The sequence below is a fragment of the Corythoichthys intestinalis genome, chromosome 21, assembly GCF_030265065.1.
Source record: "Corythoichthys intestinalis isolate RoL2023-P3 chromosome 21, ASM3026506v1, whole genome shotgun sequence".
Taxonomy (NCBI): Eukaryota; Metazoa; Chordata; class Actinopteri; order Syngnathiformes; family Syngnathidae; genus Corythoichthys; species Corythoichthys intestinalis.
Window position 1 is genome coordinate 19,915,161 of NC_080415.1, and position 27,924 is coordinate 19,943,084.

Below are 27,924 nucleotides of genomic sequence, written 5' to 3' on the forward strand. Positions count from 1 at the left end.
ATGTATTGAGAAAGTTTGTATTTTTGAGCAAATAACCATTCTCATTCATTCAGATGAGATATTTAGATTTCCTTCTATATTCTAAAAACATTTACTCCTTCTTGTAATTCATATACATTACATTATAGTATCTAACTACCATTCTATGATAATGAATGTGCTTATTTTCTTTAATGTTTGTTGTGCATCGAAAGAAATAAAGCCACATCTGGTCTCACAGATCCAAACGGAGATTTATTAAACCCACAGTCAATAAATGAACACACAGATTTATTTTCCATAAGGAGTTCTGACTTGTCGTGACAAATTGCCCCATACACACACACAAACACACACGCGTACGTTCACACTCGCATTTGAGCTTTTTTTTCTTTGTTCCTTTTTACATTGTGCATCTTATCCACATATGTACAAATCCACTTGTGCCGACACATTTTATTCCCGATAACAAGAAAAAGATGAGATTGTGGCAGGCCCTCTTTTTGTTATATAAAATGAAATATCACCAATAATTTACTAAAATCAGATCCTTCCAAGTAAAAAAACAAAAAGACTAAAAAATATATAGGCGTTTTTTGTGCTAGTAGATGTGTGCTGTTTATATTTGGTCCCACATATTTCTACTTTTTTTCTTTTACATTAATCACACACACAATAAAATAACAAACAAATAAAAGAAAAAAAACAGTCACACACTCACACATTCGTGATTTTGGTGATTGGGTGTTTTATATTGCACATGATTTGGATTTAGACAACGTGATATCCACATGGGGTGCTGGGGTTAGGGGGACGGAGATGGGCGGGGGTATTGGAGAAGTTGCCCGCCTCAAGTGAACTCCGTGCCGGATGACTCCTCGGACTGCGATCGCTGCGCTTTGAAAGCGTCGAAGCCGTTCTCGTCCACCGGCAGGCAGTTGCCCGCCGAGCTGTAGCCCTTCTTCTTCTTCTTGGCCCGCCTCTCCTCCATGCGGATGGTGTCGTACAGCCCCTGCGGAGCCTCCTCCAGCAGGGTGTCCCTCTCCGAGTAGGACGGCCTCATTTGGCACACGTTGCGCAGCAGGAGCAGCGCTGGCGCGTAGAGAACATTGACCAACCCCATGCCTAGGTTGAGCTGCACGAAGCCCAGGTAGTGCACGATCTGGCCGGCCACCACCGGCCCCATGGCGTACGCTACCGAGTAGGAAATGTCCGCGATGGCGTACACGCTGCCGTAGACCGAGACGTGGCGCACGTCCACTAGGAAGGCGAGCGTGGGTAGCAGCGCCGTGTCCACTAGCGCGATGCCGAAGCAGATGCCGCACAACGGGGCGATGAGTTCCCCGAAGGTCTTGCACGCCGGCACCGTGCACGAACTGGCGCCGATGATGACCATGCCTAGCGCGCCGTAGAACCACTGCAGGTTGGGGTGACGCGCCGCCAGTTTGACGGTGATGTACACGCCGAAGACGTGCGGGAAGAAGGCGGGCAGCCACGTCAAGCCCATCTGCCACTGCGTGGAGTGCATGGTGGTCTCCATCCAGTTGGCGATGGTGGGCTCCAGGAAGGCCAGCGGGATGTTGCACACAGTGAGCGCGCCGGCCACCACCGCGATATAGGGGTCGATCATGAGCCGGTAGATGGGGGTGCCCACCGGCATGTTCTCTCGAGTTCTGTTAGAGAATGGTCGGATGACTGTGAGGAAGAGGAAGCCGTCCGCCAGGCACACGAAAGCGAGCACCAGGAAGGGCACCCGCTTGCCGGCGAACTCGTAAAGCACCCCGCCGAACGGAGGTGCCACCAGGCTCCCGAATGAGATGAAGGCCAGCGCGATGCCCAGCGCCCGGCTGCGCTCGGCCTCCTCCGTGTACTTGTCGGCGATCATGGCGAGGCCAGACGTGTCCGCGAACGCCGAGCCCAGACCTTGCAAACTTCGGGCGGCGAACAACGTAGCGTAGTTCTCTCCGAAGGCGAAAATACACGTGGAGAGAAACATGACAGTCAGGCCGATCAGAAGCGGGATGTCATACCCGACCCGATCGATGAAAGTGCCGCTCAGGGGGTTGACCAGCAGCTGCAGGATGGCTTTGGACGCGAACAGAACTCCGATTTGGACGTCCAGGTTGTTGCCTTTGGTTTGACTCGCGCTCGTGCCGTTGCCGGACGCGCTGCTGTTTGGGTGCAAGACGACATGGACGTGCTCCGATTGCTCGTTCTCCAGGTCTGCCAGGTAGTCCGGGATAATGGGCACGATGACCATGTACAGCATGTTGTCCAGCAGCAGCGCCACGCACACGATGACCAGAATGATGCGCCGCTGCTGGTGCGGGTCCTGCATGGCGGTGCCCAGCTGTTTGGTGCGCGCGCCCATCTCGGACAGCTTGACCGCGGCCGACCTGGCCAGCCCGGATGATCCCACGTCAGCGTTCATGATAATGTGCTTCTTCTTTTCCTATTCGAGTCAAATTGTGCAGGGTGCTCTCATCGGCGCTCTGCCCTGACCTCCTCGCCTGTGCGTAAAAGGACAAGAAATTTACGCGCACCCCTCCATGCTTGTCGGTGCTCCTTTTGCCTTTCGCCGGGCGAACTTGGCTACAGCTTGCTGGCGCCGCAGAGGACGCGCAGATCATTCCATCCTCACCTGTGGCACTTTTGCGCTCGGCTCTGACAGAATCAGTGTTGCCTCCGCTGGCATTGGCGCACATTAACCCGCTATTTTTGGTGCCTTTTTTGTCCCCCTCCCAACCCTCCTCTTAGCACAGAGATGTGACATCAGCATCAGCAACCTGCGCCGAGTGGATCCCTCCAACACTTTGCCCCCTTTATGCTAATTTCCTACCCTGGCAGTACTCATTTCAACCAATGGGAGACATGGTAAGCCATCAACAGCGTTCCATATACAAGCCTTGGGAAAAATACTTTTAATCGCTTAAATTTAGAGGTAAAAGCACTCGCTCTCAGTACCTAATTTGACTCGGGGACTAAAACAGACTGTACCTCGAAGTTCTTAAAAGTTAAATAAAACTGAACTGCAATTATAAGTCAAACACATGATTTTTGTTTTAACTACTTTAAAATGAAACTGGATAAATAGCACGGATTTTAAAAGCAGTATTCATGTGTAATTCCATAATTTTCATACACAAGAGCTGACGTTCAACTACCGCAATTCGGACCACAAGTTAAAAACTGAATTTTTATAATCAACAACTACCGTAATATCTGGACTACACTACTGGCCAAACGTATTGGCACCCCCGCAATTCTGTCAGATAATGCTCAATTTTCTCTTAGAAAATGATTTTAATAACAAATGCTTTGGCAGTAAAATCTTCATTTTTTTTTTGCTTGCAAAGAAAAAACACAAAGGAGAATGGGGAAAAAAAAGAAATCATTATCATTTTACACAACACCCCAAAAATGGGCTGAACAAAAGTATTGGCACCCTCAGCCTAATACTTGTTAGCACAACCTTTAGACCAGGGGTCTCAAACCGGTCCTCAAAGGGCCGCAGTGGGTACTGGATTTCATTCCAACCAAACGAGAACAATCCCTTTTCACCAATCTGGTGTCTAACAAGTGTAATCAGTTAATTGCAGTCAGGTGCTGCTTACTTTAGCAGAAACCTCATTGGTTGAACTGTCTGTTTTGGATCTGTTGGAACAAAGACCAGGACCCACTGCGGCCCTTTGTGGAATCGGTTTGAGACCCCTGCTTTAGACAAATTAACTGCGAACAGCCGCTTCCGGTATCCATCAATGAGTTTCTTACAATGCTCTGCTGGAATTTTGAACCATTCTTCTTTGGCCAACTGCTCCAGGTGTCTGAGATTTGAAAGGTGCCTTCTCCAAACTGCTATTTTCAGATCTCTCCACAGGTGGTCTATGAGATTCAGGTCTGGACTCATTGCTGGCCTCTTTAGAAGTCTCCAGTGCTTTCTTTCAAACCATTTCCTAGTGCTTTTTGAAGTGTGTTTTGGGTCATTGTCCTGCTGGAAGACCCATGACCTCTGAGGGACACCCGGCTTTCTCACACTGGGCCCTACATTATGCTGCAAAATTTGTTGGTAGTCTTCAGACTTGATAATGCTGTGCACACGGCCAAGCAGTCTAGTGCCAGAGGCAGGAGAGCAACCCCAAAACATCAGGCAACCTCCACCATGTTTGACTTTGGGGACCGTGTTCTTTTCTTTGAAGGCCTCATTTTCCCCCCCTGTAAACTCTATGTTGATGGCTTTTCCCAAAAAGCTCTACTTTAGTGTGGTCTGACCAGAGAACATTCTTCCAAAACGTTTTTGGCTTTGTCAGGTAAGTTTCAAGTCTGGCTTTTTATGTCTCTGGGTCAGAAGTGGGGTCTTTCTGGGTATCCTACCATAGAGTCCCTTTTCATTCAGACGCAAACGGATAGTACGGGTTGACGCTGTTTTACCCTCGCACTGCAGGACAGCTTGAACTTGTTTGGATGTTGTCGAGATTCTTTATCCACCATCCGCACAATCTTTCGTTGAAATCTCTCGTCAATTTTTCTTTTCCGTCCACATTTAGGGAGGTTAGCTACAGTGCCATGGGCATTACACTTACTGATGACACTGCGCACAGTAGACACAGGAACATTCAGGTCTTTGGAGATAGGCTTGTAGCCTTGAGATTGCCCATGCTCCCTCACAAGTTTGCTTCTCCAGTCATCAGACAGTTCTTTGGTCTTCTTTCTGTTCTCCATGCTCAATGTGGTACACACAAGGACACAGGACAGAGGTTGAGTCAACTTTAATCCATTTTAACTGTCTGCCAGTGTGATTTAGTTGTTGCCACCACCTGTTATGTGACACAGGTAAGTAAGAGGTGCTGTTAATTACACAAATTAGAGAAGCATCACATGATTTTTCAAAGGGTGTCAAAAATTTTGTCTGGGCCATTTTTGGAGTTTTGTGTAAAATGATAACGAGTAAAAAAAAAAAAAAAAATTCCATTCTATTTGTTTTTTCATTGCAAGTAAAATAATTGAAGATATTACTACGAAAGCATTCGTAATTGCAATCATTTTCTTATGAAAAATTGAGCATTATCTGACAGAATTGCAGGGTTGCCAATTATTTTGGGCAGCAGTGTATTTAGCGCACCTGATTATGAGCCGCACCAATGGTTTTATATCCTTTCCCAGCTTTATACAAACCAACAATCCTTGTCTTCAGACAGCTCTTTTGACCGAGCCATGATGGACATCAGACAATGCTTCTCATCAAAACAATTCTTACCCGGTGTAAACCACTCATCAGTAAAAATATGAAAACCTATAAATGTATGGGTGGTTTTAGTTAAAGCAGAAACTATATTTTCATCTGTGTGATTTTGACATAGAGCAGATCACATTTGATAGTGATTTTATGCAGAAATGTGAGAAATTCCAAAAGGTTCAGATACTTTTTCATGCCACTGTAGCAGCACATAGTATCAGATGGAGCCATATTCATCTATAAAATTCCGAGTTTTTGAGTAAGTCTGACTAGCTCCTGGCAAGCTTTATCGGTGCTTGTGTAGTGGCTGAGACCTACGTCATGGCAAAATTTGGAAAGCAATTCTTTTAAAATATGTCTAATTATCCAATTTCGTTATTATTAACAAACAAAATATGAAGCCCGTTTGTCAAAAAAAAAAAACAAACAAACAAACAAACAAAAAAAAACCAACTAGGGCTGTCAAACGATTAAAAATTTTAATCGAGTTAATCACAGCTTAAAAATGAATTAAATCGTAATTAATTACAATTCAAACCATCTATAAAATATGCCATATTTTTCTATAAATTATTGTTGGAATGGAAAGATAAGACACAAGACTGATATATACATTCAACATACTGTACTTAAGTACTGTATTTGTTTATTATAACAAATCAACAAGATGGCATTAACATTAACATTCTGTTAAAGCGATCCATGGATAGAAAGACTTGTAGTTCTTAAAAGATAAATGTTAGTACACGTTATAGAAATTTTATATTATGTTAATGTTTTCGTTTAAATAAAATTTGTAAAATTTTCAATCAAAAAATAAACTAGTAGCTCACCATTGTTGATGTCAATAATTACACAACTCTCATGGTGCTGAACCCATAAAATCAGTCGGACCCAAGCGCCAGCAGAGGGCGACAAAACTCCAAAAAACAAGTAACAAATGCACATGACTCTGAGCTGTCATTTAAATCTGAGCGGGGCGTGTGTGTTAATTGCATCAAATATTTTAACGTGATTAATTTAAAAAAAATAATTACCGCCCGTTAACGCAATAATTTTGACAGCCCTAAAAAAACATAAATAAGCCGCTTCCTTATAAAAGCCGCAGGGCAGAAACGGCGAGAAAAAAATAGCGCCTCATAGTCCGAAAAATACGGTACACATGAACTTCTTTTAAACAGACTATAAGTCCTGATTAAACCCCTTATGGAAAAGAGAAGCTAAAAATGTCATTTTAGACTGGCAAATATCTGTTTTGATAACTCGCCAATAGCAATAAAACAACATGTAATTGACGATGAGTATACATGCAACAAAATGGTGGTAAACTAATACACTTGTATTGATTATGGCTTTGGCTTCAGCACTAAAACAGCAAATAGGTAGGTTTTGTGAGAATACTGTCTCCACTTCAAAATCTGAGAATGCTGTTTATTCCACTTATATATTATGTTTTTTCTTGATTGAACAGCACAATATCAGCCATGATTGACTCTACCTCCTCCTAATCACACAGGGGCTGTAGAAATTTGCCACAAGCCTATTTTGACAAAGGACTAAGAATACAGATATCGGTGTTCAGATAGGAAAGACAATAGAAAAGGAATCAATAAAAAATAATGCAGTACCTTATGCCCTTCTATAAGTCAAACGTATCTGTAATCTCTCATTCAGTAGCACTAGAACGTGTTAAAATTTTAACTCGCTGTGTATAGATGATACAGGTTGAAAATGTTATATTCGTATGTTAACAAAATCTTTTTACGGCAAAAAGTACATCAGTGTTATAAAATGCCTAAGAATAAAATGTTATAAAATGACTAAGAAATAATTTGCAGCAGAAATGTGATTATTTTTTTTCCCATATAAACGATTTATTTGTAATAAACAATAATTGATAAAGTGGAACGAAATTTTACACATTTGCCCAAAAAGTAATAACAATATTTAATTACTTTTTTGTGACATTATAAATTGAATGTTGCAAGACTTTTTTTTTTTTTTTGCAACTAACCCCCCTCCCCCGCATTTTTTATACTTTAAACTTTCAAGCATATGTTGACCCCAGTGTTGATGGATTTTTTTGAGCATGTGTCTCAATCACTAAAAGATAATTTTGTCACTCTTCAATTGTCCTACGTGGCCCTCACTGGAAAAAGTTGGGTAATCCTTGATCTAAACCTTCAATATTTTCCACTCAATTAGAACAATAACAATAACAAGAAACAAAGTCATAAGAATCTGTATGCCAAACCAAAACCTACATTTTCAAACGGCGACATATCGGTGCAAAGTACGTTTAGTAAACGTGACACTGGCAACATCTTGTGGTAGAAATGGGAAATGCACATATAGCTACGTAATAAAAGCCCCATTATGGTAGTCATACAAAATTGGCGAATGTACTTCTTTATGTATAAAAAAAACAGACATTTTGTGTCTTTATATTCTTAATTTTTCATCTGCATTATGAATGGAAATACCTATGTAATATTTTTAATGTTCCCTCATACAATCGGCCTTGTTTAATAGTTGCTCACTATTTCCGACTGATAGGTGGCAGCAAAGTCCGATAAAGTAGATTCGCTGTTTTTTTTTTTTTTTTTTTTTTAGCAGTTTGTGAAATTTGACAGATAAATTACCTCACTCTTAAGTAATATGTCACCAGGTAATATTTTATTTCATAAGCAGTTTAATTTCAATATGTTTATTTACCTCAATGTACTGCATAATGAACTTTTGAGTATGAATACAGTATTTGCACATTGTATTGCATCTGCAGTGTACAATGTCCATTAATAGCCACATTGTCACTGTTCAGAAAAGTTGAAAATATCCTATAACATTTAAGTCTTTATCCATTTTTAGATTTTAGAAATGGTGTGACGAGTTTTAATTAGAGGATCTTTTAAAAATTCAATTGTCTATGTTCTATTGACTCAGTAGATACAGTAGATATACATTCTGAAATGCTCCAGATGATATAGGCCTACTGTAGACTTGACACAGTTGCATGCTGTTAGATTGCATTTTTGTATAGTAGGGTTTGGTTCTATAAATGCAACATGAGTTAAACCAAAATCCACGATTTGCTCCAAGTCCAGAGGGGTTTGAATGTATAAGGCATGTGCCGGTATGAGATTCTGACGGTATAATAACCTTAAGCAAAAATATTGCGGTTGCACGGTATCACGATATTGCAATTACAGCTCTGTGTGTTACTTCGACCTATCTTTTTTCCATTTAACAGAATTTTTATTTTTCAAAACATATTAGCAAATTGGAACATAAGTATAATGTTAAGATAAAATAAATTTTAAAAAATAACAAAAAAAAAAACCCTGAAATATTCTAATTAAAATTAAAATAAATGTAGTCCTTTAGGCTAGCTTAATCCCACAGCTCAACATTATTACAATCAGAACAAAAATAATTGAATTATTTTCCATAAAAAGCACGTGCGTATGACTCGTATCATGTTTACATTGTACAAACACACTCTCTCAACATAGATAGTTGCCAGAGAGAAAAAAAACACGTTTCACCACCACAAAAACATGCTGGAGTTAACTCTCGTAGCTGGTGGGAAACGTTCATGATAGTGTTTAATAACCTTTAATTTTTTTTATATTGCGAAATCATATTGGACGTATTGCCTCCTCCGCAGCCGTTCTCCACAAACATGTTTTGCACGTCTTTCTCCACTAAGCTGCAGCCGCCTGTAATTCTTCTGTAGCTGAAGTATTCCCATACCAGCAATTTCGTTTTCTCCGAAATGGGGAAAAAGTTCATTAGTTTCACCCTCTCCAGCCATCGTGTAACACAGCTGACTCACTGATGCTGAGCAACAACCAGTGGGGGAGAGTTGAGCCTTGCAGGTGCAATCGAGGGATTTCTCCCTGCATTTTTGGGACTGAAAAAATAGCTAATACCTTAGAGATGGTATGACGGAAAATTTTGGGGGGTTTGGGCTTTTGGGGTGTTTTCAATACTATTGACTGTATGATTTAACACTAGAAGTCCCAGAGAATTCTGGTACTCCTACTAGTCCCAAACAATGGCCGATATGGCCTCTACCCTGGAAAACCCAGAGGTGGCAAAAATGACCCAAGTGCTTTTGAATCAGCAAGTCGTTTTCGGACGGACAACAGCCGTTCATATGGAAATGCAACCACTAGACAAACATTAACTTCAGACAAAATGACCACAATCCATACTCCATGCCCCTGATTCAGTCCTTCTAAACTATAGACACAATTCCTGCTTTACACTCAAATTGCAGTTCGAAAATGCTTTTTTTTCTTCTCCAAAACAATGTACACATTTGGGCCATTCTTCTCTATGTGTGGAGTATAGGAGAAGTGAATTAAAAAATGTGTAAAAAGTGTCAAACTACATAAAGAAATGTAATTAAATAAATGTAGCTTGACTTGAACTGACACAAACTATCACATGAGTCACAGAGGAAAGGCCAAATCGGCCATTGCAAGGGAAAATTAAGAGTGTTAGTCTTGGAAAAGGCCAAGTCGGCCTCTGCTGGGTTTTCTAGTGTTAATACAGAGGGAAGATTAACACATCCAAAACTGGTAAGGACAGGCTCAGTGAATAGGCACAGTGTAATGTAATAACAACTGGCCCGGCACGTGTTATGTCAGCCATGCAGAGGTGATGCTAAAAGGATTGACCGTGCAGTGGAGAGCGTTTTAATAAATATTCCAGACGACACGCTCTCATCACAGACCACTGACGCATGCGAATGTCTAATCCTGTTGTTGCTGAAATCATTTTCCAATTGGTTTCAAGAATTGCCCCCATGGTGACTCCTGTAGTTGCAGCATTGCATCATATGTTTGTCAAATGATACAACCTCCAGACTATGATGTCATTTGAACTTTGACCCTTCTCCCGTTTAATAGTCTTGACCTTTGTGCTCAGATTTTAGCTTGTTCATGTTTCTACGTCATGATAATCTGCCTATACTTCATTTTGAAAGCTAGAGAGCAGGCAGGGAAACATTTCTGTGGTAGCTCCATGAATTTCACATTAGACCAAATTTGCGAAATTTAATAGATTAGAAAACCATGAGTGAGTAATGTGTGCATTCTTGTGTTGTACCATTCAAGGCATGCTTACGTCTTTGTGTTTGCAGACTGGCTATATCCGTCCATGACAAGGTGTCCTCCTTGACTTCCTATTAGCACTATTAGTGTGACTTCTAACTCGGGCTCGCAACTGAATTGGATCACTAGTCCAGCCGCTCGCTTGGTGAAAGTTTTCCAAGAATGCCACATGCTAATCTTGCCATGCACTCAGCCAACTCTCTATGAGGATTAAATTAGCACTTGCTTGACACTTGCAATCAGTTGTGCAACCTTTTCTTAGCATTTCTAATTGAAAATTTCAACATGGATGATCTCGATATAAGCTGCTTTTTATCTGGATTTCTTTGGCCTGGTGGATTGCACCTATGCCACTTAGCGTGGAGTTTGCAAGTTCTGCTTGTGCACTTTTTTGTGCCAAGTAATTTAAATATACACAAATCTCACAGTGCTCCACCAAACGAAGATGATAAAAAACTATAATTAACAAGTATATTAAAAATAATGTGTTTTGTTAGTTGGAAAAAAGTCCACAGTATTGAACTGTAAATGCAAGGAAGTATCTTTTCTTTAATTACAGTAAGCCTTTTTTTTAATTAAGTGATTTGATTAAATGGACAAAATCTGCTTTTTCTTAGCAATCACTTTCTTATAAAACCCACATTGTTAGAAAAAGACAAATGGCAAAATAACTGCACACAAAAATGGAAAATATGGAACAAAAACAAATCGCTACTTTCACGACGTGGGAACCACACAACAACAACAAACGGACGGAGCAATAAAAACACAAAGGTGACCAATTTGTATATCAAGGTACTATGCTGCATACTGAAATGATGTATGGTAAAATTATTACCAATTAACATTATTAGCAGCGAATTTTATGACGTGGTTCAACTGATGCCACTCGTAGGCAAGGGCGTAGGTTTGGTCTCAACATTGGTAGGGATGATACAACAGCATAACCTGTATGTACACTTTTTGCTGGGGACGGGACATTTTTAAGCCCAAACAGACTGGGTGATCGGGGGTCAGGGCTACATTTCTCACCAATATGAACTTAATTAATTGATAGGCTAAATGATCAATGCAAAATAAATCTGTATTGACCTAAATTAACTTTCACAATCTAAATGACCTATATACCGTATTTTTCGGACTATACGTCGTACCTGAGTATAAGTCGCACCGGCCAAAAAATTCGCAATGAAAAGGAAAAAAACAAATAAGTCGCCTGGAGTATAAGTCGCATTTTTTGGGGGGCGTTTATTTGATAGAATCCAGCACCAAGAACAGACATGTCATCTTGAAATGCAATTTCATATACAATAGAAAAAAACAGGCTGAATAGGTGTATGGTATGCTAACATTAAATGACGCTAGAAGTTAGATCAAGCCTAAAAAAATCCAGCCCAACCCAACCAGCCCGCGGGTATTAAAGCCCAACGCGGGCCGAGCCCGATCAATTAACTTTATTTGCTTGACCCTAGCCTGAAAACCCCCGAAATTGTATGTTTTATTTGTAGGCAAGAGCCCGAAAAAAAGAAAAAAAATGATGTTTTATTTGTGAGGACTTAGCAGAAGGAGGAAATGCGGTGATGCAATGCGTGGCTGCGTTTTGTGTGATCACGTTTGTGACGATGCCGGTGCATATATGCATAATGATAACAAATTGAAGCCTGTCTTTTGTAATGAATTTTCCCAATTAGTGGATTTGACATTTATTTTAATCTCATCGAGTTGGCAGAAAAAAAACCGCAAGTTTTCTCAATGTTTAAATAGTCTACATATTTTTATGATCATTATAAATGCATTTACACGAAATAACACTGGAAAAGTTTGTTAAATATATTTCTAGTATGAGACCAAAGCACCACATTCGTTTACATTCAGCGAAGCCCACACAGGTTTCCGTATAGCCACTTGAACAATCAGTTTGAATCCTTTCCATATCCCACTCCTACCGCAGTTGTTTGCTTTTCAATTACCGTCTTTAGTTTGTTTTTCACTCCAATAGCTGCTCCATATTGAAAAGGAAATACCAGGATGCTCATGGAGGGCGCAAGGGGAAGCTTGAAAAGAGAGTGGGGCCACTGCGTTCTCATGCGCAGGCATGCACAGCACCTTCTCTGTTTTGTCCAAACTATTTATTTTATTTATCATCCATACATCGTTTTAGTATAAATATATGAATATATATTTATTTTTAAAAAAAAAGTTAGCGAGAGAGAAGTCGGCCCGACCCGACCGTAAATAATCACACATAAGTCGCTCCAGAGTATAAGATGTACCCTCTGCCAAACTATGAAAAAAACTGCGACTTATAGTAATAATACGGTAACTGAAGTCATTAAATAATGCAAATAAGGTTGCTTAAAAGATGGTGGGGACAATTTGAGCATCCTGAAAAAATGGTAGTGCTATGTCCCTATGCAAACCTACGCCCTTGCTCGTAGGTTAGTGTGACGACTGACTTGGCGTCTTATTTCTGTCGTGAGTTCGTTAAGCAGATCAGCGCATTGTGTCTACGATAGTTAAGACAGTCTCTTGTTTGTGAAAGTAAAAAAAGGCAACACTGTGTGTAGCAGTCAAGATTTCTTTATCACAAAACCACAATCACTTCCATCTTTTATGAATTCATAGATGTTTGTCTTTCTACATGGGTATTGGGAGCAGGCTGATACGTTACTCTGAGAAGCTACATGGCACATTCATATGAAGAAAGACCTTGCAGTGACATATGAAAGCTGTACAAATAGTTAAAAAACATTTTCTCCACTTATTTGGACTTAGGCTTCTTCAGGTCTGGCTCAGCTATCTTCTGCCCAGTGAGATAGTACCACACACCTCCGCGGTAGAACTCGTTGCCAAAGGAGTAGAGCAGTGCGTTGAAAATTGGGTTTGTCTTGGCAATTACTGGAAGCACCTGGAAAAGAATAAAGCACAACCCGTGTGCATTTTAGAGAGCTCTAGATTTTCCAAATGTGACATTTTACAATTAAAGTCACTCACCATTCGTAGCTTCGGAGATATGACTTTGACATTTTGGAAGCAGGCGTAGATGCACATGAGGACGTAAGGGCCCCAGCACATTAGCATTACCCTCAATGGTAAACTGGTGTTGAACTAAAAACGGCATAAATTTTGAGTTCACTGAAATGACTATGTAATGTTTCTTTAAATTGATTTCTAGGTGCTCTTACCCGATGATGATGGACCTTTTTGAAGTGTTTATTAATGGAGCTGTAGCATGACAGCATGGTGAGTGCTGGGAAGGTCAAGTAGAGCAGCACCAGGGTGAGCATGAAGGTGACAAAGTCCCTAAAGAAAATATACAGTAACATACTGTTGGTAAACTTTTGTTCTCTGTGTTTTTATTTTTGTTTTGTCTCCCGCACCGGTCTCCTCTGGTGTAGTCCAGAGTGCAGCAGGTCCTCATGGGCTCAAAGTCGTACACACCCCAGCCCATGAGAGGAACAGCCGCCCAGAAGATCGAGAGGATCCAGATAATAGTGCTCATTACCAAGGCTGTGCTCCAGAAGAGCTTTTGCCCTTTGAAGAGACGAAGAAGCAGAAATTTTTATTATTTTTCTTTTCCGACAGAAAAATAGCTGGACTCCAAATATGTTTAGAATTTTTTTCTCATTTAATTTTTTTAAATGAAATTGCTGTTACTGGTATTTTATTCACTGAAGGACAGTCTTGCTTTTGTATTGAATGATTTTGGTTAAACTTATTGTTTCGAACCATACGAATCTGATTGTTTTTAATTCTTTTGTGGTCATCTTCTAAATTGAGCTCACTTGTGCAGTATTGGTGATATTGGTCCCAGGCGATGGCCGCCATGAAGCTGATGGACGCCAGGACGGCAATCATGCCTTGGAAGCCATGATAAGCGCATCCATTCTGCCCAAAAGGCCAATGTCTAAATAGGTGAGGGGACAAAAACATAAGTAAAAAAACATGAAAATGGTCTGGTGGGGAAAAAAAGTCCGCAATTGGACATTCAATTTCCCCCCCCTCTTGTAATCTTCTTAAAGACTTAAGATTGATTTCCCTGAGTGCAGACTCCAAGTAGCATTGGGACACTTTGTTTTATCAGTTAAGAGATTGAATTATCTTTGTGGCACCTGGCATTTTACACACAAATTTGCTTTTACTGTAATACAAGCGAAATGCATTGAATAGGATGTTGATTACAGAATGTATTACTGTTAGATAATAATAGATAATGTGTTTTTGAATGGCACAATTTTTATAAAAGTCCTCAATAACATAGCAGGAGGTTTGAAATTTTTAGTTTTGTATTTCAGTGCATTTTATCACTGGCTGAAACTGACGGCAATAAACGGCCAATCAATTTTGACTTGGAGGCCTGGCAGCGATTGCATGATAAAATGGGATCGGACGTCTAATCCCGTCAATGGCAGTGAAACATGATCACTCAATATCAGCCATCCCAGTTAAAATGGATTGGTCGTTTATTGCAGTTCCGATGCAGAGGTGTGGCCAAAAATGCACAAAAAATGGTTGACACATATGTTATTTCTGGACTATTAGGCGCATCTGATTATAAGCCGCCACCCACCATATTCTACAGGAAAATGGCATTTGTTCATAGATAAGCCACACTGATCTATAAGCCGCAGCTTTCCTCACTGTTTTATTGGATATTTACACCAAAAGATGTCAACCGGGAACACATTATTTTACAGCAGCATCATAAGACTGCCATAAGACCAAATGAACCACCATGAAGCTTTGAACCAATTGATTGCAAAGCTTCATTGCTTCAAGAAGCTTTCTTTGGCCATCACTGCTCCCTTGGGGGAGACAGTCAACCTCTGCTGCCACCTATTGTCAACACTGTTTTCGTCCAACATGCCTCCAAGCATGCATTTCAGCGCCACAGATATAAATAACAATCAAAATTCATGTTCTGTACTAATTATTTCTTCAGTTACTGGTGTGTCTTTGCAAACTCCTGGCCCTGGGGCCAAGACCCCCCATAATCCGGCCCTGACTAATTCCCATTATAGTGGTAGAAAGAAACAAGTGAGTAAGTAAATAATAGTAGTCTTATGGCAGTCTTATGATGCCGCTGTCAAATATAGTGTTACCTATTAAAAATAAAAAAAAAATCAACAAATAAGCCACACTGGACTATAAGGAGGATTCAAAATGAGGGGGAAAAAGTAGCGCCTTATAGTCCGAAAATTACGGTAGTCGGATTTGCCGTTTTTTTAAATCAAATTAGTGGTAAAAGATGAGGCCAGGGAGTGTTGATTTTTTCCCCTCCGCCATTAAAAAAAAAAAAAAAATCATATTTATTTATTTCATTTTATTTTACTAATGCACAGCTGTCCTGTTACACGTACTTAATTACAAAATGTCTTTCGAAACCTGCTTCTTCAACAAGTATTCACAAAACTGTGAAATATGCTGCTGTTACTTAAAACTTAACTTCATGACAACTTTTGGGTGTCTCCCTCTATTAAATATTGACGACATTTGACCGCAAATGGCTCGAGTTCGGTCGTACCGGAGGTAGCTGGCGTAGGCGGCCGTAAGTCCGTTCACGTTGAGGCTAATGTCGGCCAGTGCCAGGTTGAAAATCAAGTAGTTACTTGGGGTTCTCAGCTCCCTAACTCGCAGGAAGGAGGCGACCGTTACTGCGTTGAGGAGGAACCCGAGGACACCTGTCGGCGGACGGACAGCACTCGTGGTAACTGACGAAAACAACAACCAGGCTCTTCGCCTTTACTTACCGCCAACAAACAGCGCCGAGCCGAACAAGAACATATCGAAGTCGGTAAAACCCTCAGGTAACGTGTACGCCGCCATGATGATGACCACAACTTTTGGTCTTTTCCCCACTGAACTTTTTTACTTCCTTAAAACACTGAATGAACCTTTCTGGTGACGTCCTACCCCCACAAAGTGAAGCTTTGTGTTGAACTCCTGTCACATGAAGGGGAGGGTGAAACAAAACAGAACAATGTGCTTAAGATTTGTTACTCAGTGTTGCTGCAATCCCCCTAAGAATGTCCTAACTAGAACCCTTTGCTCTGATTTATTCAAGAAGGTTGAGACTCTTTATCTCATGAGTAAAATGGTGCCCCAATTATGTATGATGGAAAAAATGAAAATTGATCATGTTAGCATGTAAATAATATAAAATGTCTAAGAGTGCGTTCGACAGGATTAAAAAAAGTCTTAAATAGCATTATTATGTGAATTAGAATCATATTTTGAGACGACTAGACTATATACAACAATTTGGCAAAGCGCAGATGATGAGAAATTAGTGTTTTAATCCGCTGTTTAGCCACGCCTACCATTATAGGGTCCCCAACAGGTGGATGACGTCAGCGGGAGAATGGTTTCATATGATTTAGGGGCCCTTTACATGGTGACTCTCTGAGAATACGAAAAATGTCTTTGCATTTGCGTCTCCATTTGAACAATGTCGCGATTCCGCATGAAAACGATGTCGTATTCATGCCAGGCCCTAGGGGGCAATGCAGATTTTCTGGGCGACAGAGAATGATGCACTTTGACCCCACCAAGCTCCCTCAGCCCGGAAAAAAAATATGCCCGCCCACTTGAAGCAATGTTGTTTTTCTTTTGCTCAAAAAGGCACAAAAATTGAAACGTTCAACATATTTAATTTAAAAATATTATTAAAACAGTAAATTAAAGCCGACATTCCGCCATATTTGCTGTTTTTAATGTTTAGTAGCACCGCTGCGCACGCGTGTACGTGTACGAGTGCTGACGTTAACGACGCGGTCTCGCGCTGCAGGAGCCTTTGATATGCATGCCGAGGAAGCCCCCCTCAACCCCCCGCAATCGGATTCTTCCACTTTGGAGGCAGGATTCAGAATTTTTCGTCTTCGCCTTCCGTCTTCGCCGACACCATATGCACGCGAGGCGAGTCCCCAACTCAGTCATTGCGTCTTTGTGTCGCAGAGTTTCCATGTAAACTGCCCCTTAGTATGCAGCCCATTGAGGGGGAATTATTCATAACGAGGAAAATGCGACCAAGAGAGCTGCAAAATGTGATTATTTCAGTCTCTACTCCAATATTTTTAAAGGATATTCTTTTTATTCAAGTATTTTTCCCAATTGCTAAATAAATGGTATGGTCATGACCAGTGTTGTCAGTAACGCGTTAGTTAGTAACGCGTTACTGTAATCTGATTACTTTTTTCACTAACGAGTAATCTAACGCGTTCATTTTTCTACACCAGTAATCTGATTAAAGTTAGTTTCCTTAGTATCTCTGCGTTACTATTTTTTCATTGCCTCATAACGTATGTAGAATGAAGAATATTGTAGTCATGTACGAAGAGCATTTTGAATAGAAAATGCTAAACTAAAAGGTTCCCGGTACGTGTTTCCATGACATCCTCTTACCTATTTCCTGTTTTAGTCTCGCTTTACGTGTTGTGGGACTGAGGCGGGGGGACATTCGTGCCGAGTGTTGAGACGTTGCGAGGGAATGTTGATCTGTGGATATCCATTAATGAAGGAGAGTATTTTTCCTTCATTCTGGAGTGTATCAGCAAAAGATTGGACCCCCTACATGTGCGGCCGTTTCGAAACTTCGCCGTAGCAATGATGGGCAGTCATTGCTCCAAGTTTGCAAGCTTTGTTTACATCATATGCGTGTTGCACTTTTATGCCGTGAGGTGATGTGTTCGTTTAGCATCTGTGGGATGTGTTGTAAGTCAGATTGAGTGTAAAGTGCTTAGTTGCCGCCACGTTTTGTGGCCAAATTGACCGCGTGTGTTGAGAGGAGTACTTCCGGGTTGTTAATGTGCACGGCTGCACGCGCATCTGCGCCCGCCACCACCTTTGTGTTTATTGCTCTGTACAATCCACTTGTGTGTTGTTGATTATTGTGCCGTCAGTTTGCATTGTTTTACATTGGCACTGATATGCTGTTAACTATAACCCGAAATTCAGACGATTTGACATTAGGCTTAAACTTAGAGTTAGTGGAGTTTAATTGGTCGGTGGAGTTGATTTCAACAAATTCCAAGCACTTTGTCAGATATTTGTTAGTTTCAGGGCTCCCGAGTGGCTAAGCTAGCGCGAAATTCTGATATTCCCCTTTAAATTCAATCATCAGAAAGTCAATTACATGTGATGACATTTTTCTGTTGTCATTCTTATGTTGAGGTGGCAACGGGAGAAAAATGGGTAAAAAGTAACTGATGGATTACTTTTAAAGTAACTTAATTACTTTGATAATGAAGTAATCAGTACAGTAAGTAGATTACTTTTTTGAGGTGTAATCAGTAATCAGTAATTAAATTACTTTTTCAAGTAATCTGTGACAACACTGGTCATGACAAATAACAATCTTGTACTAAATGGAATATGTAATAATAAAAATGCATTTATTCAGTACGACATGGCAAAATTACTCCATAATGGTCAATACTGTTGACTTCACCTTTACTGTCGCACCTCTCGAACGCTACATTATACCTCGGTAGTTAGTCAGGCTTTTGTCATTTCCCAGTCCCCCGGCTTCGGAGAATGTAAACAAACCAAGAGGCCTGGCAGCTAGCCGACATGCTAACCCGAACCGAGTAAAGTCGCAAAGTCTTATTTTCGCTTTTTGAAGCGAAAAATCACACAAAACTAGCTTGGATTATGTCACACGGCGGCAGGGTTGTCGATTGGCTTTGCCGATCGGCAAACCTCCCGGCGGCGATCATGTTACAGCTCGTTGGCCCTGCGACGGACAGGAGAGCTCACCGGGGAAGCAGCTGGAGAGTACCGCCGGACAAACCGGCCGACGTCGGAGGAGCGCGTAACTGCCACATGGTCAACAAGAATATGGCGTAAAATAATACTTTACTACACGGCGAAGACATAAACAGAGAGTGGCTTGCAGTTGCTTTGCAGCTAACATGGCAGGATATATCAGAGGAGAACTTCTCTACATGTCAGTCCATGATCAAACGTACGTAAATAGTCCTTTATTTAAAGTTTGTAGTGTTTACTTTGTAATCGCTTTATTCGCAGCAATTTTTAACTCAATATTGCAATTTTTTATGGGGTTGAAAATTTGACAGAACAGCGGGCACACAAAGAGGGCAATAAGCCGTTTATAGTGCTCTCCCGGCGGGGGTGTGTGCGACAAGACGGTCATTGGCCGGTGGTAAACCAGCCACAAAATGCAATCCACCTCCGTATTAAAAGTTGTGCCATGATCTCAGTATTTGACATAATACAAAATACGTCCAATTCATTTAAACTTGGAGGACTGGCTCTGTATGCTCATGTTTGAGTACTCATGTCCATTCGTCTCCTCCGAGTCAAAATGAAAAGGATGTCTAGCGCCGTCAGTTGCAGCCAGTGAGTTAATTTAGACTAATGCTGCAACGATTAATCGATTAACTCAATTAATTTGATTAGAAAAAAGCTTCGAATTAAATTTTGCTGCTTCAAGTATTCGTTTAATTGTAGTGGCGTCGTAATGGCTTGTTTTGAAAGTGTTTGCATTTACTTTTATAGATTTGGGTGGATACACTACCCTCTAGTGGCAACGTTGAGTATGACATACCTCATTTAACATGGGTGAAACCAGCTGCTCCCTGTTAAGACCAACATGAGGTACGTTTTTGTTCAAGATGTTTATTTATGCATTCGTAATTTAGTTTATAAGTATAATTAGCCGTCGTTTTTTGTGGGAATATGTGTTCGAAAGATTTGTCAAGAGCATTGTAAATAAAAATAAAAAATAAAAAAAAAACGTTAGCATTTTATAGCATTTAAGATAGCGGACTTTTGCTATGCAAGTTAGCCAATTCTTCTTTTTTTGTACTTAGATCCTCATTTATTTATTTATACCATTTGAGGCTAAGCTCAGGTATTTTATAATTATAATCATTTTAAAGCGATTATTCAAACTCACTAATTCATACATTAATCGACTATTAAAATAATCGATAGCTGCATCCATAATTTAGACACTATTCTAGTGGAAAAGTTTGGTAGTAACCTGTTGGTACCTTTAAAGTGCGTACGACAGGAGAAAAAAAGTCTGAAGTAGGATTAGTATGTGAAATAGTATCATATTTTGAGACGATTCGACGATATACAACAATCTAGCAAAGCGCAGATGACGAGAAATTAGTGTTTTAATCTGCCACGCCTACCATTAGAGGGCTCTAGCGTCCCCAACAGGTGAATGACATCTGCGGAGTCACGATTTCATCTGATTTAGTATGCAGCCCAGTGAGGGGGAATTATTCACAACGGGGAAAACGCTACAAAGAAAGCGGCAAAATGTCATTGTTTCAGTCTCTCTACTCCAATATTTTTACAAGATATTCTTTTTAATCAAGTATTTTTCCCCAGTGGCTAAATAAATGGCATGGTCATGACAAATAACAGTCTTGTGCTAAATGGAATAGGAAATCATAAAAATGCATTTATTCAAGACAACATGGCAAAATTACTCCATAATGGTCAAAACTGTCGACTTCACCTTTACTGTCGCACCTCCCGAATGATATTTTATGCCACCTAAATCGGGCTTATGTCATTTCCCTTCCCCGGCTTCGGAGAATGTAAACAAACCAAGAGGCGTGACAGCTAGCCGACATGCTAACCTGAACCCAGTGATGTTTCAAAATCTTCGAAGCGGAAAATCACACATAACTATCCCGGAACATTTCACATGATGACCACATTCACATGATGACCGGGTTGTTGATTGTCTGTGTCAGTCGGCAAACCGCCCGGCGGAGAGCAATTTACAGCTCGTTCCCCTGCAACTGCGGACAGGAGAACTCGCCGGGGAAGCAGCTGGACAATGACCGCAGAACAAACCGGCCGACGTCAGAGGAACGTGTAGCTGCCAAATGGTCAGCACGAATATGGCAAAATAATGCTTTACTACACGGCGAAGTCGTAAACAGCGAGACACTCAGTGGAGGAGGGCGGCTGCAGATGTTGTGCAGCTAACATGTGTTGTCTTGTTTTGGCCAATATCCACCGGTAAATGGGAATCTTTTGAAACCCCAAAAAGGCGCATACGCCTCTCCCTCGTACAGCAAGATTTTTCTGCAGCCGTTTGGCAGGTGTGATGCGAAAAATAAACGTATTAATCCGCAAAATCAGCTGAATCCTTAGTCCTTCTCATACAACAGTACGGCTGTATAGTGAAGAGGACTCCTTCCTCCGTACACGTCACAGCGCCCTCTTTCTCAACTCGAGACTGTTGCCGGAAGTCACTCATTTTCATGGCGCAGGATTAAAAAATTTAAATAAATATAGCGATCGCTTCCACACACATCCAAGCGGTCCATCTCATTCAGGAGCATAAAATACCGCGTGTATTATGAAATAAACATGCTTTTTCGTGTCAAAGGCACTTTAATAAACAGTGATATATTTTTAAACCGATATATCAATTATTGGAAGGAGCATATCGATAACCTACTGGGATAAAAGTATTGCAATATATCACCATATTGATACAGTGCCTTGCAAACGTATTCGGCCCCCTTGAACCTTGCAACCTTTCGCCACATTTCAGACTTCAAACATAAAGATATAAAATTTTAATTTTTTGTCAAGAATCAACAACAAGTGGGACACAATCGTGAAGTGGAACAAAATTTATTGGATAATTTAAACTTTTTTAACAAATAAAAAACTGAAAAGTGGGGCGTGCAATATTATTCGGCCCCCTTGCGTTAATACTTTGTAGCGCCACTTTTTGCTCCAATTACAGCTGCAAGTCGCTTGAGGTATGTTTCTATCAGTTTTGCACATCGAGAGACTGACATTCTTGCCCATTCTTACTTGCAAAACAGCTCGAGCTCAGTGAGGTTGGATGGAGAGTGTTTGTGAACAGCAGTCTTCAGCTCTTTCCACAGATTCTCGATTGGATTCAGGTCTGGACTTTGACTTGGCCATTCTAACACCGAATACGTTTATTTTTTAACCATTCCATTGTAGATTTGGCTTTATGTTTTGGATCATTGTCCTGTTGGAAGATAAATCTCCGTCCCAGTCTCAGGTCTTGTGCAGATACCAACAGGTTTTCTTCCACAATGTTCCTGTATTTGGCTGCATCCATCTTCCCGTCAATTTTAACCATCTTCCCTGTCCCTGCTGAAGAAAAGCAGGCCCAAACCATGATGCTGCCACCACCATGGTTGACAGTGGGGATGGTGTGTTCAGGGTGATGAGCTGTGTTGCTTTTACGCCAAACATATCGTTTTGCATTGTGGCCAAAAAAGTTCAATTTTGGTTTCATCTGACCAGAGCACCTTCTTCCACATGTTTGGTGTGTCTCCCAGGTGGCTTGTGGCAAACTTTAAACGAGGCTTTTTATGGATATCTTTGAGAAATGGCTTTCTTCTTGCCACTCTTCCATAAAGGCCAGATTTGTGCAGTGTACGACTGATTGTTGTCCTATGGACAGACTCTCCCACCTCAGCTGTAGATCTCTGCAGTTCATCCAGAGTGATCATGGGCCTCTTGGCTGCATCTCTGATCAGTTTTCTCCTTGTTTGAGAAGAAAGTTTGGAAGGACGGCCGGGTCTTGGTAGATTTACAGTGGTCTGATGCTCCTTCCATTTCAATATGATGGCTTGCACAGTGCTCCTTGAGATGTTTAAAGCTTGGGAAATCTTTTTGTATCCAAATCCGGCTTTAAACTTCTCCACAACAGTATCTCGGACCTGCCTGGTGTGTTCCTTGGTTTTCATAATGCTTTCTGCACTTCAAACAGAACCCTGAGACTATCACAGAGCAGGTGCATTTATACGGAGACTTGATTACACACAGGTGGATTCTATTTATCATCATCGGTCATTTAGGACAAAATTGGATCATTCAGAGATCCTCACTGAATTTCTGGAGTGAGCTTGCTGCACTGAAAGTAAAGGGGCCGAATAATATTGCACGCCCCACTTTTCAGTTTTTTATTTGTTAAAAAAGTTTAAATTATCCAATAAATGTTGTTCCACTTCACGATTGTGTCCCACTTGCTGTTGATTCTTGACAAAAAAATTAAATTTCATATCTTTATGTTTGAAGCCTGAAATGTGGCGAAAGGTTCCAAGATTCAAGGGGGCCGAATACTTTTGCAAGGCACTGTATATTGCCACACCCCGACTCTGCTGATTTGTGATAAGTGGTACACCCCGAACTGGTTACTCGTCGCAATCCAAACACAGATCTTTGACTACCACACGTCCATTTTCTTTACTACTTGGCCTCAGGAGGGTTGCGGGTGACCTGGATCCTAACCTTTTGAAAAGTGGGCCCTTTGCTTGCTCTGAAACCTCTTTCTGAAATTGTGTGGTGGAACGCTGATTGCAGATTGCATTAATCTGCACACAGATTAACATAAACTCATCAACAAATGAATTAATGACATGTCCCGTTGGACATGGGGCGGTGCAGCAGTGCAATTGTAGCGATCCCTAAACCCTGTAAAAAATTGGAAAAAAGGCCACAATGAGATTGTTTTGACATTTACTTGTATAGAACAATTTGATAACCAAAATATTTGACTTGTTGTTCAAATCTCCAATAGGTGAAGACAAAAAACATGTTTTAGTATGAATGCTCTTCTATTACTTCTATTACTACAACTTGAGGTTGAAGATTTGTTTTTGCAGGGAATTAAATGAAATGAATGAAGGAAAAGAAAAGAATGAACGGGGGAAAAATACAGACAGATGACTGGATTTGGGGATTTGCCCTCTTTTTGTTTTTAAATGATTTTTTTTCACAACTGTTGACATATTTTGGTCAGCGAACCATAAAGATTCTGTATTATTCGCCATGCAACTATGAGACAACAATTTTTAAATCCTCTTCCAATGAACTAAAATGATATATACAATATTTTTGTAATATATATTAAAGAAAATCTGGTAATTTGAGCTCTGATCAATACTAGTATACAGTAATAAATAACAAACTGGCTCTGCTGCCAGCTGGTGGTGGGTCTGCAATTAGCAAACACTGCTTGTATGAATGTACAAAAATAGCAGGACAATTCACACAGAGTTGGTGTAATTAAAATTTTTAAAAAATCCATTTTTCTCTGGAAAATGTTCAAGAATAATCCCACTACAAATCAGAAAAATACATTTTTGAATCATGATCATTCAAGACTATTGAGGATGCTCCAGCAGCCTCCAGTTGTGCTTATTCGAACAATGTCAACACTGGAAAGAGAATGAAAGTAACAACTGTGGAGCCTATCAGCTTCCAGGATCGCTTCGGTGTAATCGTGTGAATGAAAATAACCCCAAAGTAAACTCCTCCTTCTCCTGCTCCTCTAATCCTAGCGCATCCTTTTTTATCTGAGGACTGTCAGCAGGCGGAGCAGAATGGAGCAGATGGACCACCATGCATCTCACCTCCCCTTAAACAACCACTTTTTTAGGATTTTTATTTCGTAGTGAACTAGTTTGTAGCGTTTAGAAGCCTCGTGGGAACCAAAATGAGTCGACATTTTTCTTGTGCTTTTTGTGTGGCTTTAGTTGTTCTCCCCTTCATGAGCACGTCGTGTCCTGCACAGTGTAGCTGCTTCTTCCACAAACTGAGTGATGGTTCCAAAGCCAGGTGAAGATGACAATTTTTACTTCATCCTATTTATTGATTTACTGTCTTTTCCTATCTTGCGTGCAAAATTGACTGTCCGGTTCTGCTTTCATCAATTCAGTAGTGGAGGATTAACTTGGAGTTGCTCTTTAATCTCCTTTCCTTGTTACTGGACAATAGGCCACTACTTTTGCAGAACTGTTTATTTCAAATAGATGCAACTGTTAATCTGCATTTTGTTACAATTCCGATTCTAAAGAATACATTTCTTGCAAGGAAATCAAATTAATTTCTACCATCAATAATAGTATGATCTGACAGATAATTGTTATTCTCTAGTTTGCAAGTGAAAACACATATTACTTTGTACAGCTGAAAATCAAGACCTATCTAACTTGTTTTATTGTCTTAATATCTCTTGCAGAAGCGTCCTGTGCAATGATCCCGCGATCAGTGTCATTCCTACAAATTTCCCCGCAGACACCTCCAAGATACGAATTGAGAAGACTGCCATTACGAGGATTTCTAGTGGCAACTTCCGCTACCTCAGCAGCATGGAGTTCCTCTGGATGTCTTTCAACTCCCTGAACTCTCTCAGTGTGGACAGTTTTCGGGGTCTTACAAACCTGGACGAGCTCAGGCTGGACGGGAACGCCCTTACCTCGTTCCCGTGGGAGTCATTGAGTGACATGCCCAACCTGAGGCTGCTTGACCTGCACAACAACAAGATATCCAGCATGCCTGCTGAGGCTCTCGTGTTCATAAAAAATATCACCTATCTGGATTTGTCCAGCAACATTCTGACCACTCTCCCTGCAGATGTTCTCTCACTTTGGCTAAACGTGAAACCGCTTCAAGATGCCGATTCCTCCAAGTTTATTCTTGGTGAGTTTTCACTGCCATACGGCTGCTGGTTCACAACATCCATGTTTTTCTTTCACCTGCACTTAGGGCAGATTAGTCTAATTTTAGTAGTTGTGTGCGTGAATGGTTAAAATAGCTCGCATTCAACCAGGTCTCATTGACGACACTTGATTTTCAGGGCTCCATGACAACCCGTGGTTGTGCGACTGCCGTCTTTATGATCTGGTCCAGTTCCAGAAATCTCCAAGGTCATCAGTAGCTCTAATAGACCCCAGGCTCCGATGTGCTGACCCAGAAAGTCTGTCAGGGGTTTTCTTCACTGAAGCAGAGCTGCAACGATGTCAGGGCCCTCGGGTGCATACAGCCGTCGCGCGGGTCCGTAGCTCGCTGGGCAACAACGTCCTGCTTCGTTGCGGCACAGTCGGTGTTCCAATCCCTGAACTTTCTTGGAACCGTGCCGATGGCAAGAAAATCAACGGCACTAGTAAGTTCTCCTGAACCAAATCCAGAGGAGCTAACATTAGAACAGCATCTATTTCTGCAAGAGTGTCAAAAGGATTAAAGTTATTCTCTTTGTGCCAATCTTCTTAACCCTGACAACAATTTCTTCATTTTCAGTTCAACAGGAGATCTCAAAGGAGGGCATCATTTGGTCCATTCTAAGTGTTCCCGCAGTCTCATACAGAGATTCGGGAAAGTATGTGTGCAAAGCAACCAACTTTGTGGGCACCGCAGATGCTATCATATCCTTGGTCATCACAGATACATTTCGGTCTGAAGAAGCAGGGGGTGTCATCGCTAAGAGACCACAAAGGAAGAAGACTAGTGGTATCGGGAGAGCGGCATATCAAGAAAAACTTATTGCTAGATATGTCCCTCCCCCGACTGCAGCACCAGGTAAGCCTGTCATCGAACCCCTGAATGGCAAAGGGGTCACTGGGAAATACGAGGTCGAGAGCTACAGCGTCTCCTCTGGATCTCGAGGACGAGGCCGAGGGTCGAACTCTCGAAAGCCGGATCAAGGGGCTTTGGGTAACATGGTGGCCAACGCCTCGTCCTTACAGCAAGCCCCGGAGAAAAGGGTTGTACGTTCTGTGAAGGTAATCGGTGATACCGACCACACCGTATCGTTGAACTGGCGAGCCCCGACGGCCACAAACACCACCGAATTCAGTGTCCTGTATGCTGTATTCGGCGAGCGCGACATGCGACGGATCAACGTCGGAGCGGGCAAAAACCGTATCACTATTGACGGCCTGGTGCCAAAAACAAAGTACATTGCTTGCGTTTGCGTCAAAGGTCTGATCCCGAGAAAGGAGCAGTGCGTAATCTTCTCAACAGATGAGGCAGCTAGCGCAAGCGGCACCCAGAAGCTCATTAATGTGGTTGTCATAACCGTGGCCTGTGTGATCGCTGTGCCCCTCACCCTGATTGTGTGCTGTGGCGCCATCAAGAAGCGTTGCCAAAAGCTCCTGGGCAGACCGTCCAAGGAAATACAAGATTCTTACGTCACATTTGAGACTCTAGGCCCTGGGTCCAAAACTAAAGGGATGGAAAATGAGTTTCTGACACGGCTAAACCCAGATGAGTCCAACCGGTTGCTTTCGGCGAGGTCAAGTGTTGACTCAGAAGCTATAACCAGGACTGAGGGGCCACCTAATGAGTACTTCTGCTAGAACCAATCATTTGCCTCAACTTCTGGAAGATGCACTTTGAGACTGGAGTAGTGAAAATTGATTCCTCCTTGGAGGATCTCCAAAGGACTTTGACAGCTTATTTGCCACTGAATGAAATAACTTATCAGCCTTGTTGGAAAAACACAAAATATTATACATGACAGAAAAAAGGGAAATGACACACAGTGAAATGGTTATATAATATATTGTTAATTTTATAAATGTGTGGGACCTCATGATAAAAGATGAAAATGTCAACTTTTCAACCTTAACATGTTTTATCCAATATAACCTGTACACTGTGCAAAAACCTTTACATGAATATAATTTATTTAGAAAGACCAGCGATGGTTAGACTGTTTTGTTTGTCGTCACGTGCCAGGTTTTCTGTCCAAAACTCTTGACAACTTGCACAATTTGTAATATGTAAATATATTGTCAACTGGGGCATATGTACATGAAATAACTGTATGTG

At 41.2% G+C, this 27,924-nt stretch overlaps 3 protein-coding genes and 1 long non-coding RNA gene across 6 annotated transcripts in view; 2 read left to right on the forward strand and 2 right to left on the reverse strand.

Annotated features, from left to right (window-relative positions):
- The window catches only part of LOC130909496 (uncharacterized), a 36,124-nt gene extending 22,116 nt beyond the window's left edge, over positions 1–14,008 (forward strand). The window contains exon 3 of the long non-coding RNA XR_009061760.1: positions 13,508–14,008. This is a non-coding gene — a long non-coding RNA (uncharacterized LOC130909496). The remainder of the gene's footprint in view (positions 1–13,507) is intronic.
- On the reverse strand, positions 215–2,774 carry slc18a3b (solute carrier family 18 member 3b). The gene has a single exon (XM_057826045.1). It carries the CDS (start codon positions 2,408–2,410, stop codon positions 830–832), a length of 1,581 nt encoding a protein of 526 aa, XP_057682028.1. The 5' UTR covers positions 2,411–2,774; the 3' UTR covers positions 215–829.
- On the reverse strand, positions 12,905–16,353 carry rgrb (retinal G protein coupled receptor b). Its single transcript, XM_057826047.1, has 7 exons — positions 16,083–16,353; positions 15,857–16,013; positions 14,118–14,239; positions 13,713–13,866; positions 13,518–13,635; positions 13,327–13,440; positions 12,905–13,240 (listed from the first exon to the last, which is right to left on the reverse strand). Exons 1-7 carry the CDS (start codon positions 16,156–16,158, stop codon positions 13,094–13,096), a joined length of 888 nt encoding a protein of 295 aa, XP_057682030.1. The 5' UTR covers positions 16,159–16,353; the 3' UTR covers positions 12,905–13,093.
- On the forward strand, positions 15,836–27,920 carry lrit1b (leucine-rich repeat, immunoglobulin-like and transmembrane domains 1b). Of its 3 annotated transcripts, XM_057826042.1 has the most exons (6): positions 15,836–16,139; positions 19,849–19,947; positions 24,849–24,930; positions 25,334–25,794; positions 25,952–26,257; positions 26,392–27,920. In XM_057826042.1, exons 3-6 carry the CDS (start codon positions 24,863–24,865, stop codon positions 27,447–27,449), a joined length of 1,893 nt encoding a protein of 630 aa, XP_057682025.1. In that variant the 5' UTR covers positions 15,836–16,139; positions 19,849–19,947; positions 24,849–24,862; the 3' UTR covers positions 27,450–27,920. The 3 variants fall into 3 exon arrangements, with proteins under 3 accessions (XP_057682025.1, XP_057682024.1, XP_057682023.1); XM_057826041.1 differs by lacking the exon at positions 19,849–19,947; XM_057826040.1 differs by lacking the exons at positions 15,836–16,139; positions 19,849–19,947 and having other exon boundaries at positions 24,673–24,930.
- Positions 27,921–27,924: the final 4 nt, after the last annotated feature.